The sequence below is a fragment of the Apodemus sylvaticus genome, chromosome X, assembly GCF_947179515.1.
Source record: "Apodemus sylvaticus chromosome X, mApoSyl1.1, whole genome shotgun sequence".
In the NCBI taxonomy this organism is placed as follows: Eukaryota; Metazoa; Chordata; class Mammalia; order Rodentia; family Muridae; genus Apodemus; species Apodemus sylvaticus.
The window spans coordinates 130,263,209-130,278,276 of NC_067495.1; the positions used below are offsets into that span (position 1 = coordinate 130,263,209).

Consider the following 15,068-nt stretch of genomic DNA (forward strand, 5'->3'; position numbering starts at 1 on the left):
ATGGGCCTGATCCATGAATTTCCTGCATCAAGAAATCTGTTAAATCCTCTATTGATTCTAAAGATGTTGTGCTGAGAGGATCTATGCCACTCACCCATGTATATGTTATAAAAATTGACGTTCTTAGAATATAACAAGACTATTCACTGGGTCTCAAACAAGTCATGAAGAGAGAAACCATTGTTTAGTGTTCCCTAATCACAAATGGAACCAACATAGTCATGGACTACTAAATCACAAATTGGTTTTAGAAGCCAGTCCCATGAACTAACCCACATCATCATTCTTCAACAGTGAAGAATGGATCTTCACTAATAATGGCTGCTCAAAGAAATGTATAATGGTATGACATACACTGCCATTGCACTATCATAGTACTGGGGAGAAGAAGGTGTGTTCCCGAATCTTTTTGGAGGAAGTAAAAGAAAGCTCATGGAAAGAGGCTACAGCTTGATCTTTCACACCATCTTACCATCAATTAAGATGACTAAGGAAATGATGGGTCAAAAAGGCTTCTTATGTCTTACTTAAGGTGGTAACATGGAAGTGGGCCAGGAACATTCACAGAGTCACTCTTTTAAGCTAAGAAATAATTGCATGGCTTTAGCAAAGTCCTATCTTCAGCACCTGGTGTGGCAAAAGAAATAGTTTCATCCTCTTCTTCTAGCTGCAGACTACCAGAAGACAAGCGGATTCGGGCCCTGGGTGACTTTGTTCCTTTGCCATACAAAGAGTAGTAGTCTGTTTTAAGAATCTCTGATTCTGAGTCACTGGACTCACTAGCTACATACCTTTCTGCTGAGCTCTGATCCATTAGAACTGTTGGAAACTCCTGCTCTGCAAACGTACATGTGAACAGATCTGTTTTACGAGTCAGAGCAGGACACGGCCCTAAAGGTCTAAATTCTGACCCAAAAGGAAAACGGATAGTTTTCATGTCTGATTGGCTTTGAGATCGTTTAGGAGTTTGCTCTTGAAGGTTATATGCAAATGCATCATCTAAATGTGGATCTTCTTCCTCTGGCTCTACATTGCTATTGCTTCTACCACTAGTTGAAGCCATAGCTTCTTGAAGTTCTTGGAGGTCTTGCTGTAAGCTTTTTATCCTCATATTCCTTGGGCTCCTTTTGACTGGCCTTATTGCACTGTAATCTATGTAGCTGTCTGGTCTCATACTTTCCTCTGCCATGATCAGAGACCGCCTGGGTACCTGGGGTGGCTTGTCCACATAAAAAAAGACTTGGGGAGGCATAATATCAACCTTCTGACTAGTACAAGGAATATAGGGCACATCGGTATATGTTAGCTGCCTTGCTGGACTCACTTTGCTTGTGTGACTGTCCGAAAACTTGGAGTTTGTTTGGAAGGAGCTTAGAGGATTCCGTTCCTCAAAGAAATCTATGGGCTCAGGGTCAGTATTAAAGACAGGATCTGCATAAATAAAAGTGAAGGAGGAACTGCTTTGAGATGGATGGAGCAAGGTGGCCTCTGCCTCTGGTTTGGAATGCTCCAGCTCTGCTGCAAATGTCACTTCAACCGCAGAGTTCCTCCTCCTACTGTCTAGCAGAGGCTCCGATGCGTGCACCCCATTCACATTTCGGTAGTAGCTGCTGCCATATGTAAGTCTCAGATCTTCCACCTTGAAAAAGAACACACATTGATGTCATGTGAAAAATGCTATTTAGCTGAACTTAGGAAGGATCTGAAAGTTAATCTCCTACTCCATATTTTATGTGTCCTTCAGGTACCACTATATTTCAAGCAGTTCAGTTTAGTAGCTGTATCAATAAAGTAGGAATCCTGCCCTTGTCTTCCTTTGACTAGCTGTGTGGACCTTGGACAGCAGTCTAATGTTCCTACTCCATCCACCTCCTCCATATTTACCATTTGAAAGGATGCCTCAGAGATTCATAATCAAGATGTTCCTTCTGATGCCTTTTGGATACAAATCATTCGATTTGAGTAAAGGCATGGGAATTTATGACACTTACATGTAACTTTTATGAGAGTGCCAAAGAAAAGTAAGTGATCAACAAGTTTCCCTGATCAAAGTCTCAAATGTGGTCATCATCTTACAGTGCTGGGGGCACGAGAGAGTATCCTGAAATCATGTTACACAAATAGCAACTACACCACACAGCTTTTTTGAAGCCTTAGCGTTTCTATTAATGAAGCCAAAGAAATGTATTAGTGTCTGATTTGTTTTTCATGATGTTAATAATACAGATTGCAATTTGAAGGTAAACCAGGGGTTTCCGTGGTGCATAGTACACATTAGTTATAGTTTACTAAATGGTCTATTAGCAGGAATGACTGTGCCAAAAGGCCTCTCCAAGAAGCTAACCTCACATGGAGTGATCTTGAGACACACTGGGAGGTTCTGCCAAAATCAAGTCTTGGAAGCAATTGGAGACTTATACTTATCTAAAGATGTCGGGCTTTTCAGAAACCTTACTTGTTTTGACACATCAGAGAGAATGTCTGGTGATGATCTGCACTGCCGTTCATGATATTGAGAGGGGTACTGTTTCCTGAAATCCCCAAAACATACAAGTCATTGAAATGCCCATTATGCAAATAGAATGCATAGAAATCTCTAAATTCAACTTCCAATTCACATGAGAAGAGAGGAGGAAAAATATGCACCTTTCAAATGGCAGGCTCTTTAATCTCCCCTTTTTCCCATATTCCAAAAGTTGCCTTTGAGTTCTTCCACTATCATAAAGAAGAGACAAACATCATTAATTCTATCATAAGCCTATATGCTCCTAAACCTCAACGCATCACCTTGGTTGGAAACCTCAAGTATCTGGTTGAATGTTATGCATTGAAACCCCCTATCATATTGATGCTATCTCAACCCACTTATGTGGACACTAAGAATAAAACAACTATTCAAATCCTAGACTTAAAAGCCTGTAAAATACCACTGACCCTTATTTATATGCTAGTTCTAATGAGGCTGTTTATTTGGATTCCCAACCCAAGGTAGACCCCAATGTAGCTAACAAGCCAGTACAGAAAGATTGCTGCAGTTAGGCTTGTATGAGCTCACCATTGGGAGAAACACAAAAGGCAGAAATGAAATCACAATGATAATAATAAAATTCCCAGAGTCTAAGCCATTCAACCAAAGTACAAGGCCTGACATGCCTCCGTTCCTCTAAGGCCACTGCCCTACTGCAGCTGCCTGAAAAGGATAATAGGGCTGTTTATGAGAACTCAGGTCATTAGTAAAGAGCAAAATACGCTCAATATCATCTGTTTAAGAAGACAGGAAGTTTTAGAGTACACTTTGGAAAGATTCCATCAAAAATATGTGTGCGATTTTTAAAAATATCTATTCTTACAAGGACAGGTTTCCACAGTCTGAAAAGTCCCTAAAGTGGAACCATTTGATTAGAATTCTTTTTGTATTCACTAGAGGTTTGTAAGCTTCTTTCAGTGGATTTCAAGGTTACTTCAAATATGAACAAGCTCTTAATTCTACCTCACCTCAATTCCTCTAACCTGTAAGCTGTATTGAGAAGTTCAGGATTGTTCCATCTTTTTAATCCCTTGGTTCCCTCTGGTGTTTTCTCACTCTACCTTTTTCCTAAATGCCATTGATGGAGGCTGTTGAGCTTCTCTTCCATGACCTGCATATGAGCTGCCTTTAAGGAAGGCAGTAATTTTCTTGAATACATTTTTTTCAAACACTCTCTGCTACCCTACACTCTCGATATGATTCTGATCCAACCCTTTTGGTTAGTAAATACCAACTTAATGCAATGTACCAAAAATAAACAGTAAGGAATATTTATAATCTTTCAAGTGATTTAAACGGGTTCTTTATTATTCCTGGAATTCAGACTCCTCCTGCTGCTTCCCACATTATCGAAAAGAAGCAACATGCATGGTCTTCCTCCATATGGTGTATAATTACCTGTAGCGGAAACTGGAACCCTTGCTACAGAGTAATGTTTTGGGCTTTGATTTGGGCTCTTCAGAGAGCCTGAAGAAAGCATGGTACTCCACACAGGTCTTCCAGAAAGCCTTGCACGCATCTCGGCTGGCCATGGTGAACTCCAAAGTGTCTTTGCACAACACCTGTAAAAATTACTTTCTATCAAGCATAACATCCTGCAAGAAGACCAAAGACCTTCTGATCTCAATGCCTTCAAAACTGTCCATCCAGTAGCCCATGCAGCATCTGATTTTCCATTTGGCTCCCCATCAGTTCACAGCCACTGAAACCAAATGATTGGCAACCTTCCAAAGCTCAACACAGCCACCACTCATGCGAGCCTTATCTAAGAAGCCAGACTTGTTTTACATACTCGCTGTACCTTACAGGCTTTTCTGCCTTGCCTCTTTGCTTCCAGAAACATTTCATGAAGTTGTAAGTTAGGCTAAAATGACTATCAAAGGGCTTCTTTCCAAGAGAAGAAGAAATTATAAATAATGAACAGGAAAGGAAAGGGAGAGGTTTCCTTTCCTCTGTAAGGATGATTGCATGTACAAGTCTTTTCAGTGTCCCAGGTAGAAATACACCTTCCTCTAGATGCTCTCTCACTCTACAGTGCTTTGGTTTTCTCTTTTGTCGTAGTCCCTATTTTAATATGTCCTAAGGGAACATAGGTTTCCAGTTCTATAGTACAAGCCTTTCCCACCCTAAGTCACCACATACCCTCACTGGCCCAAGGCTCTTTGGCATGTTCCCAGACTACTTTGCAACAGCCCTACTAGCTCTCTGAGCTGACTGCCCCCTTCTCTCACCCATTTCCAGGTTCCTGCATATAGCCCCTGAGGCTACCCACAAGGTTCACGGTAGATCTGGTCCCATGAATGATTCAAATGAACACCTTTACATAGTACTAAGATCCAAGCAATAGAATCCAAACTGGATCTTCTAGAGGCTCAAATTATTGATACATCTGTAGTTTCCCCCTTCATGGTCAGTCATTAAAACATCCTTTCTAACACCTTTTTTCTTACCTCATGCAGTGAAAAGTCACCAAAGAATTACTTATTTTTTCATGTATGAACACATACTTCACATTCTGTCCAGCCTAAACAGTAGGTGATAGTCAATAGTTTCTACTTAAGGGAAGTAAGTGGTGATACTTTCTAAAATAGAAAAGAGACCATCGAATCATTATTTCTATAGTCCTAGATCTGGTAACCCCATTTGACTCATCAGATTCTTAAAAAAAAAATGGTATCCACTGAGACTGGCCTTTCAGCCTAGCTGCCTCATTTTCCTATAGTATCATTTATTCTGAAATACAAATCAGATGTCATAGTGTTTTGCCTTTAGTTAAAGCATCATTAAATGTCTCCTCAGTTTATATAGAAGACAAAGAGTGGTACCATCAACCCTGAGGGCCAAGAACCTTTCACCATTTGTATTCAAACCATTTCTAGAGTAATTACAAAATTCCAAGGGACCAGAAATCTTACTTATTAGAAATGTACTCACCAAAATATTAGCATGAAGTTTGATGAGAAAATGTTTTCTCTTAAAACTCAACTTGCGAATCTTAGCCCAGTTGAAAGTATTAATCTTTGTGTTTCCCTATAAGGAAACACATAGTCGGTTTCAGAACATATCAACATAATTTTGGCCGTACCACAGTTAGAATCTTAGCCCAGTTGAAAGTATTAATCTTTGTGTTTCCCTATAAGGAAACACATAGTCGGTTTCAGAACATGTCAACATAATTTTGGCCGTACCACAGTTGAGGTATAATGGGAAATACTCTTCATGAAGAAGCTCATGTGAGGCTCTCCTTTGCCCAGAGAGATCCTGGGAAAGTAGGGAGAGGCTGCACTCAAGCATTGCAGTTCCTCCAGAATATAAGCAAGAAGGAGCATGGTGAGCACTTTTAAGTCAGTCCAGTCAGTCTATAGTAGAATGGAATGTTGTAATAGATTCTAAAATCTCACCCCTCCCTGTTTTCACCCGTAAGTACTAAAAGGAAATGCCCATTTATTCTGCTGCCTCATTTACCCAAGCACCTCCAGTAGCTCCCGCACCATCAAATCAGGCTTGGCTTTTGCTGGTCAATATACAACCATCTCTCCTACTTCTCTTTGGTCCAAACTTCAGTCTCAGTATGTACCTTCACTCCTGTGCTCACCTCCGTCTCCCCCAGCTCCCAATGCCTTCTGCATCACCACCTTACCAGTGATGATAGCACACACCCTACAAGAGTCTGATGGCAACCCATTCTATTTCTAGGTCCTCTAAACAGTTTTTATTTAAGCAGACCAGGGAAATCAGAATTGCTTAGAGGAGCTGGGGGTGGGGTGGGTGTGATGATAGAAGATAATGGTACCTCTTGTTGATTTCTACCTTGAAGTACAAAATCCCAGAAAAGAAATGAGCTGGTAACCAGCAAAAGTTGACGGCAGGATCCAGCATTAATTCCCTACCAGCTAGCACTGATCACTTACAATGTAAAGAATAATGAGTAAGGGTGTATCATAGTTTGAATCATTGAAGACGACTCTTAACAATCTACAAAGCACTAGAACCTCTGGTTTTTGGATATCTTAAGCTACAGTTTCTAAGAGCTACTTTATCACTTTACCATGCTGGCCTGATTCAAAGTGTCATGGCCTCAAAATCCAGACAATACATTACTGACTGCACAGAGAGGCAAAGCATGTTGTAAGGAGAGGGTTTGCGCACGGTGTTTACAACTACCACCTACTTCCCTTGTGGTTGGTGGTAAGGCAAAGCCTTATCTGGGGAACCTATATTCAAGTTGAAGCCACACTAACCACCCAGCACACTGAAGAGCACTCATGGAAAGAGTTGTTACCCGTAACACCAATACTCCCATGTGAGCAACAGCCAGTTGAATCTGCATCCCTTCTCCATCACTGGCGGGCTGCGGTCTGATGCCATACATATCCAGCTTCCTTGCTATGTCCAGTAGCAGAATGTCTGATTCAGCTGGACTCCGGCCCCTGCAGTGGGAAAGGATTAATGAGCCAAATAAATGAGACCCCACATACACACAAGGAGCTGAGTGATTTCTTGAGACTGAAGGAAGGCTTGCTTTTAAGCAACTGCACTAACATTAGTGTCCTCCACTGGGAAAGCAGGTGGCAGGAATAGTACTTACACATGCTGCTGATGAAACTGCATGATCTTGCTCTCTAAACAGGCTTGGCTTGGTGAGTACTGGGTTTGCACCAAATGCTTCCTAACGGTTTCTTCATGGAAGTCCCCTAATTCTGCTGTACAATAGAAAAGTGACATTTTTTCCACATTTCCATTGAGGAATTAAACAATGCACAGGTCAAGAAACCTCCACAAAATAACCGTTTCTCCACGGCTGGTGTCTCCCTATGCCCCAGTCCCCACGTTGTGCTGGGTATATATTTGTGTTTGTCCAGGGGAACACTAACCCACTCGTTCTCAAACCATAGTGGTGGGTTTCTGGGAAGTCTCAGCCTGTATCATGGAAATACACCTACAAGAGACCTTAAACGCTTCCAAATCACAGTTGTATATTTTATTAGATCTTGCCTTTTTTTTCTTTTTTTTCTTCTTTTTCTTTTGCCTACTTTCAACTAGCCCTTATTACAGACTAGATTTTATCTTTCCCAAATTTGTAAGTTGAAATCCTATCCCCTAGTGCCACCATATGCGACTTTATTGAGGACTTCTATTGATATTGAGAACTTAAGCAGAGGGCTGTAGGACAAACTAAGTAATATCCATTGAAAAACATGAAAACCAGGCATGCAGGAACTCTAGGTATGAGTACACATGGTGATGTGCAGACAGAGTAAGAAGACTGCCTTCATCCAGCTGAAGAAGGAGGCTTTGGAATTTAGCAAACCTGCCAACACCTTGATGTTGGATTTTCTCACCCAGAATGGTGGGAAATTGTTTTTTATTGTTATTTTGTTTTGTTTTGTTTTTCTTTTAAACCACCCAGTTTCTGGAATTTTCCTATGACAAGCCTAGTAAAACCTAATATAGCCCCAAACCCATTTCTACTGTGATTGTCCATTATCAAGAATAAATCTTCAACTATTTTGCAAGCCAGCTACAGTCAAGTCGCCACTCTGTAGTCTGGGAATTTTTTAAATCCCCAAGAGTTTAAATCCTCAATTGACAAATAATCCTTGAAAGTAGCCTTCAATTTATCTATGAACCTAATTTATTTGTTTTACATGTCTTCCGTTTCTTGTAAGAGACAACCATTACGCGATTAAACCTGTGCAGCTGCTGCGAACTTAGACTGGGCTCCCAATTCTGTAAATGGCCTTAGACTTCTTTGACTTTTGTTTTCCTTGTAATTTTTCTTTCTACCGTGGGTCTAAAATTCACATGCATTACCTTCTGATGATTTATTTCTCCTAAAGTCAAAGTTTAGAACACTTTGTCCTCCATTGTGGTGTTTAGTCTATGACAACATGGGTAAGAAGAGGTATAGCCACACCTGCTTTCCATATACATTCTTTTTGTTTCAGATCATAACATAATTAGAACATTTCTCCCTTCTATTTCAACTCTCAATTACCTTTTTCCACTTTCCTTCAAATTCATGGCCACCTTTCTCATCAGTTCTTATTACACACGCACACACACACACACACACACACACACACACACACACACAGTAGATATGTAGTCTTTAAGAGTATTATACTCTGTGAAATCCTGAGGTGCTCTCATATTGAGCAAAATATGTGTACAATGTTAAAAACACTATAAATAAGGAACTGGAGGAACCATGTTCACCCTGATATACATTATCTATGAAAAGCCTGTGGCTGACATATAATCATATAACATGGTAAGAGAGTCAAGAATTTTCCTTAAATTCAGGAATATGATAAACACTCCTGTGTTTGCCATATCACAAAACATTGTACTTGAGGGTGTAGTAACTGCAATCTGACCAGAAAAAGATACCTAAAAGTTTTGTAGTGTAAAGTAAAAGATAAACTGTTTCCTCAGAGACACAAAGATCTGATATTTTCAAAATTTCAAGAAACCTATGAGAACAGTGCAGCATGAAAGGTAGAAAAACAAACTCTCAGAATTGTTTTTTGACAAAGGAGCCAAGATAGTGCAATGAAAAAATAAACATCTTTTCAATGAAGTGTTCCAGGACAAATGGAAATCTTTGAGAAAAAAAAATACTACAATGCAATCCAGTTACAGTCAAAGCATCAATCTGTACATTGAGATTCTGTGCAAGTAGCCAGCAATTCTACCAGAATCCCTAGTACACAAATCCTTCTGTCTTGTCCAAATAGCTAGCAGTTTACCTGTGACCTTGTGAAGCCCACCACACAAGCATATCAAAAATGAACTCAAAATGGATCAGAGACATAAAGCTAAAGGGAAGAATGTCTTGTGGCTATCAGAATTTATTTTTAAAAAACTATTTTAAAATCTAATGGTAAGAATTTGAGGGCATTGACAAAAAATCATTGTTTGGTTGTGAGAATAATACTAGTTTAAAATTTTATTTAGGGGATGGAGAGATAGCTCAGAGGTAAAGAGCACTGGCTGCTGCTCTTCCAGGGGTCCAGAGTTCAATTCCCAGTAACTATATGGTGACTCACAGCCATCTGTAATGGGATCCAAACCTCTTCTGGTGTGTCTGAAGAGAGTGACAGTACACCCACATACATTAAATAAATAAATAAATAAATAAATAAATAAATAAATAAATAAATCTTTAAAAAAGGAATATTCATACCCACACACCTGTTCTCAACTTTGGTCAGAGATGCTTCCTTTTGCATTGGGCAGCTGCCAATGCAGAGACTAGTAATTTGTCAAAGTGCTGTAAAGAAGAGATGGGGTGCTCATCCCACCACCACCATAGTTCAGGGAACATAGAAGAATAGGAAGCAAGGAGGCAGAGAGAATAAAAGGACTGAAGGATGGGATGCTGACTTCTGGACAGGACAAAGCTAGCACACTGAACTTGCAGCATCTATGATTGCCTGCACAAGATCAAACGAGCCAAAAGTTTGGTATTGGTAGGGTCTATGGGACCCAGGCTTTATTGGGGTAGCTACTGGGAGTTGATAACTGCTGAAGAAGGGAGACTCATTCTTCTTTGAAAGTGTGGCCACTGGTAGGTTTCCCAAGTTCTAATGGATGACCCCATATTCATGCTCATCGGGGCCGTACTAACTGGATTTTTCAAAAATTGAGTTACCAAAAAGAAATCAAAACAAGAAGAGAAGACATGAAGTTGGGGGCGATATTTTTGAAAATACAGAGAAAATTGGAGTTAGAAATCAGTAGGGTATGACTGTGTTTCATTGTATATATATAAAAAATAACAAAAAATAATAATAATAAAGAAAAATGATAGTTACACAAGTAATAAGATATCTCTTTATACCTACTAGGATAGCCATAAGATAATACCAAGTATTAGGGAAGGTGGGGGAAGTTAGAAGTTTCGTACATTATTGATCAAAGAATGATAAATGCATACTTGGAAATAGCACAGTGAAATATATTAATTTGTTGAGTTAATTGTCATTGATAATTATAATTATAAAAATATTCAGGAGAAATGTATCACATAACGAGCCAATTGCCTTTCTAAGAACCTACACAAAAGGAAAAAAAAGCATATATCAATACAAAAACATGTGTGTTGACATGTATACTATTATTCTTAATATCTAAACTAGAAATTTGCCTAACTATCCATTATAAAGTGACTAGATGAACAAAGTATAATAAATCCATAAAATGGAATGTTATTCACAGGCAGAAATGAATAAACTGGGATATGCAGCGATTTCAAAAGCACTGTAGCTAGGCAGTGGTAGCGCATGCCTTTAATGTTTGCACTTGGGAGGCAGAGGCAGGCGGATTTCTGAGTTTGAAGCCAGCCTGGTCTACAGAGTGAGTTCCAGGGATAGCCAGGGCTACACAGAGAAAGCCTGTCTGGGAAAAAACAAAACAAAACAAAACAAAACAAGCACTGTATTGAATGGAGAAGCCAGATGCAAAAGGTCACACTTATAATCGATCCACTTCTATGAAATGTCCCAAAAATCAAACAAAAGTACAGAAACAGAAATGTAATCAGTAATTTCCTGAATATGAGGAGGAGAGAAGAGCATAGCAAAGCCCATCTTCTCCCCTCCCTCCTCCCTCCCTCCCTCCCTCCCTCCTTTCCTCCCTCCCGTCATCCCTCTCTCCCTCTCCGTCTTTCTTTCTCAGTTTCTTTTTTGAGGCAGGCCTGGAACTTGTGTAGAGAAAGAAGGCTTGCATGAAAATTGAACTCACAGAGATCTGCCTACCTTTGTCTCTCAAGTGATGGGATTTGGGGGAAGTGCCCACCACCCTCAGCTTTGTTTTTTGAGACAGGTTCTTATCTAGCCCAAGGCAGCCTGGAAGTCATTACTTAGCTGTAAATAGCCTTAAATTCATGATCCTCCTGTCTCTACCTGTCATGTGCTAGGATCACAGGCATACACTATCGTGCTCAATTTTATGTGGTGCTGAGGATCAAACCCAGGGCTTCTGGCAAGTAGCCAAGCAAGCTACCAACCAAGTCCCACCCAGAGCCCTGAGAACTTTCTATCGACATTATATTAATGTTCTAAAACTGGACTGTAGCCACAGCTGGATGGACATTAATTTACTAAAATACTACTGGTTTATGCATTTTAAATAGGTAAATTTTACAACATGTAAATTATACCTCAATAGAGCCATTTTAAAAAAATACAACTCCTACAACTGTGTGCATGCAACATGTGTATGCATCTTTTTGATTTCTTAAGAGCAAAACCCTAGGGGCTGGTGAAATGGCTCAGAGGTTGAGAACATTGGCTGTTCTTCCAGAAGTCCTGAGTTCAAATCCTAGCAACTACAATTGAACCTGAGTTCACTTCCCAGCTCACAGTCATCTGCAATGAGATCCGATGCCCTCTTCTGGCATATAGGCATACATGCAGGCCGAACACTGTGTACACAATAAATAAATCTTAAAAAAAAAAAAAAAAAAAGAACAAAACCCTGAAACAACCATAAGGAAAATGTAAGAATACATGAGATTATCTTAATTTCCTCTCCAAGTACTACTATGATAATTTAGCAAGATAATTGGTACCACTAGTAACAGAAGATGACAATTGCTATGTGCAAACAGTAGCCTTTTTGGTCCAACTCCCATCAGCATTCTTAGAATCTCTAATTGTTCTACCTAACACCACCATTATCTTCTAAGTTATATTTTACCAAAGCAGCCAATATGGTTCTCTTAAAACCTAATTCAGATACTGTTCTTAAATTTAAAATAGAGGCCAAGAATTCCTTTCTAAGGAGATGCTTCTGATGATTAAAAATAAAATTCTCTTTCTTTCATACCTCAGTTTTCTGTCTCTATGTCTCCCCATCTCATTTAGGGCCATGTTCTAGGTCTTGAATGTGCGTTTAACTCCTCCCTTGTTTCTCAGTAAGGCTCCAGCCAGCCACAAAGGCTTCTTGATGTTTCTCAAATGCCCCAGGCATGTTCTTTCTCTGCTCTGGCCTTTATCACTGACTATTCCAGGTATATGGACCTCTCTTTGCTCCTTGCGTTTCTTCCCTGCCTCCTTCAAACCTCCCATCAACTGTCACCTTTCCAATTTACTTGCCCTCATCACATTAGTGAAATACTCAGTACCCACACCGAGGACCCTCCCTCCCACTTCTATGCTCTACTTTTCTCTCTTGCTCTTATCACCTCCTAACATTCATCACACACACACACACACACTGATATACATATAGATAGATAGATATAGATATAGATATAGATATAGATGTAGATGTAGATGTAGACATAGATATAGATGATATAGATAGATATAGACATAGACATAGACATAGACATAGACATAGATATAGATATAGATATAGATATACATAGATTTATCGATTCTTATTTTGGTCATTCTCTGACTTGCCTGCACTGTCAAAACACTAGCTCTGTGAAAACAAGGATTTGTCATATGGCTCAGTACTTTGCTCTCAATGCATACAACAGACTCTAACACAGTGGTGCTTACTTGACATTTTTTGTTGTTTAATGAATGACAAAGAGATTATACTATGAGTTTCTAAGAAGGAATATTCATTTGAATTATGCAAATCACATTTATTAGGCACTGGCTAGCTAGTGGTGCTTAAGAGAGGTATAAGTAATTAAATGACAGGGCCAGAATGCTCAGGTTCCTGAGTGTCTAGCCTGCAGCAGGCACTCAGCAACTGTTGAACAGGTGAGTGAACGGACAAATAAATGATCAATTGGACTGTGATTCTGCACGTGACTTTTTGTCTCACTGGAATTGATTGTGAAACACTAACTCACTAGAACCACATTTTTTTTCTCCATAAAATAAGCTTCTGTTGACCACACATCTTCCTGAAAAACAGAGGTATTCCGTGCTATTCCTGAAATGGCCACTAGGCAATGCCCAACTCCATAAGTCAGATGTTAAGAATAAAATTGATACAAAGAGGTCACCTGGAGCCCCACCCTCTCCACTGCTACCTGAAGAGGTAACCAGTGGAGAAGGATGATCCTCCTACCTGCTCTCCTCCATGCCCCACATCTCAGTGCCAAGTATGAAAATGGGCACATGGCCAATGGTCTTGGAACTCAAGACCTTTCAAACTGATGCTTCATTTGCTACCATGTCTCTGAGGTAGACACTATTCTTGAGCCGTGTGTGGTCATTCTTCATTCCCTGTGTATGCTGCTTTTTGTGCTGCCACAGTTTTGATGCGTCCTCTGCCTACCATCGCATCCAATTCCCATGTATCCCTTTAAGCTCCAGTTCAATAGCCACCTCCTCCATCATCTCTCCTGGATTCTTACAGCGTTTTCTATCCTCTGCCTTTCTGAGAACCTGGAGCTCTATTGTGCCGGGTGGTAGTCACTTGATACACTGCCTAGGATATGGTCCCTGTCCAAGCACTCCATTGTGTTTTTCTCAGTGAAATCTGAAATCTACCATTTATGGGCTTGTGGAAAGGTAATGAACAAAGATCAAAAATGAACTTATGAAATTAACAAAAAACTGAAGTTATGATTGTGCAGGATTATCAAGGAACAGGGTATTCTTGGGAAGCCTCTCCAAAATGAGAAAGTCCAGCTGGCCTTAGAAGAGATGTTATCTCCTGCTGCCTAGACCCTACTCTGCAGGCTGTAGGAACAGCATGGTCTGCTCCATGCAACTCCCTCCTAGAGAGGCTCCACTATTCCCCAGGGCCCCTCCAGTCTACCTTCAGTGTTCCTTCTAGTCAAACCACTTGGCTGCCAACCCTTGGGGAACACTAATATATGCCTGCTACTTTTTATTCTTATAGCCTCTTCCCACCTTCTCCATCCATTGATTTATTCTCTGGAGCCGTGCTGCAAGAAATATGGGACTGAGGGATATCCTAGAACAAGCAGAGGGAGTGGGGACTACTTGGTCAAATTCATGACAAAAATTATTCAAGCCAGTTCCTAGAAAGCAAGTCAAAAGACAGTGACAGCAGGGTAGGTAGGCTGAGGTATCATCAGAAGTACCTCCACAAGACGGTATTCTTGTCATCATTTTAAATGCAAGGACATTCAGACTAAGAAATAAAGGGATTTGCCTTACAGTAACGGTGAGGCAGTAAGACATGATTCAGATCTCAATGAATGCAATTAAGAACCACTTCACTGTAGCTGAACTAGGCCCTCTCTCCTCTTAAGGCTGAATACAATGCTAGGCAGGCGAATTGGAGGTGCTTGCCCCCTTCAATTGGCTCTATCCCTGGTGAATGGGCTAAGAAGTAGAGGTTTGGTACTTACATTGTAAGATGTGTGACACCATTAAAGCGGCACAGTTGTCACTGCATGGAAGCCTTCCCACAGCCAAATCCTTCTTTATTTGAAGAGTAAAAAGATACCTGCAAAGGATGCGAGGAAAAGATCTTGAAACAGAAGAAGGAATACAGAAGAAAACTTTTCTTTCTCCCAGACCTAAGATAATTCAAGGAAGGAACAGCATCCAGTCACTGAGAGACCTTTTCAGGGTGGCGAATCATACATAGCTTC

The 15,068-nt window shown here is 40.2% G+C and overlaps 1 protein-coding gene across 1 annotated transcript in view; it reads right to left on the minus strand.

The window, feature by feature from the left end:
• Window positions 1-392: 392 nt before the first annotated feature.
• The window catches only part of Frmd7 (FERM domain containing 7), a 98,207-nt gene continuing 83,531 nt past the window's right edge, over window positions 393-15,068 (minus strand). The window contains exons 8-15 of the mRNA XM_052170335.1: window positions 14,823-14,920; window positions 7,116-7,230; window positions 6,810-6,957; window positions 5,462-5,557; window positions 3,926-4,089; window positions 2,647-2,715; window positions 2,456-2,531; window positions 393-1,639 (exon numbers count right to left, since the gene is read on the minus strand). Of these exons, the coding sequence (XP_052026295.1) occupies window positions 578-1,639; window positions 2,456-2,531; window positions 2,647-2,715; window positions 3,926-4,089; window positions 5,462-5,557; window positions 6,810-6,957; window positions 7,116-7,230; window positions 14,823-14,920 (1,828 nt within the window). The 3' untranslated portion in view covers window positions 393-577. The remainder of the gene's footprint in view (window positions 1,640-2,455; window positions 2,532-2,646; window positions 2,716-3,925; window positions 4,090-5,461; window positions 5,558-6,809; window positions 6,958-7,115; window positions 7,231-14,822; window positions 14,921-15,068) is intronic.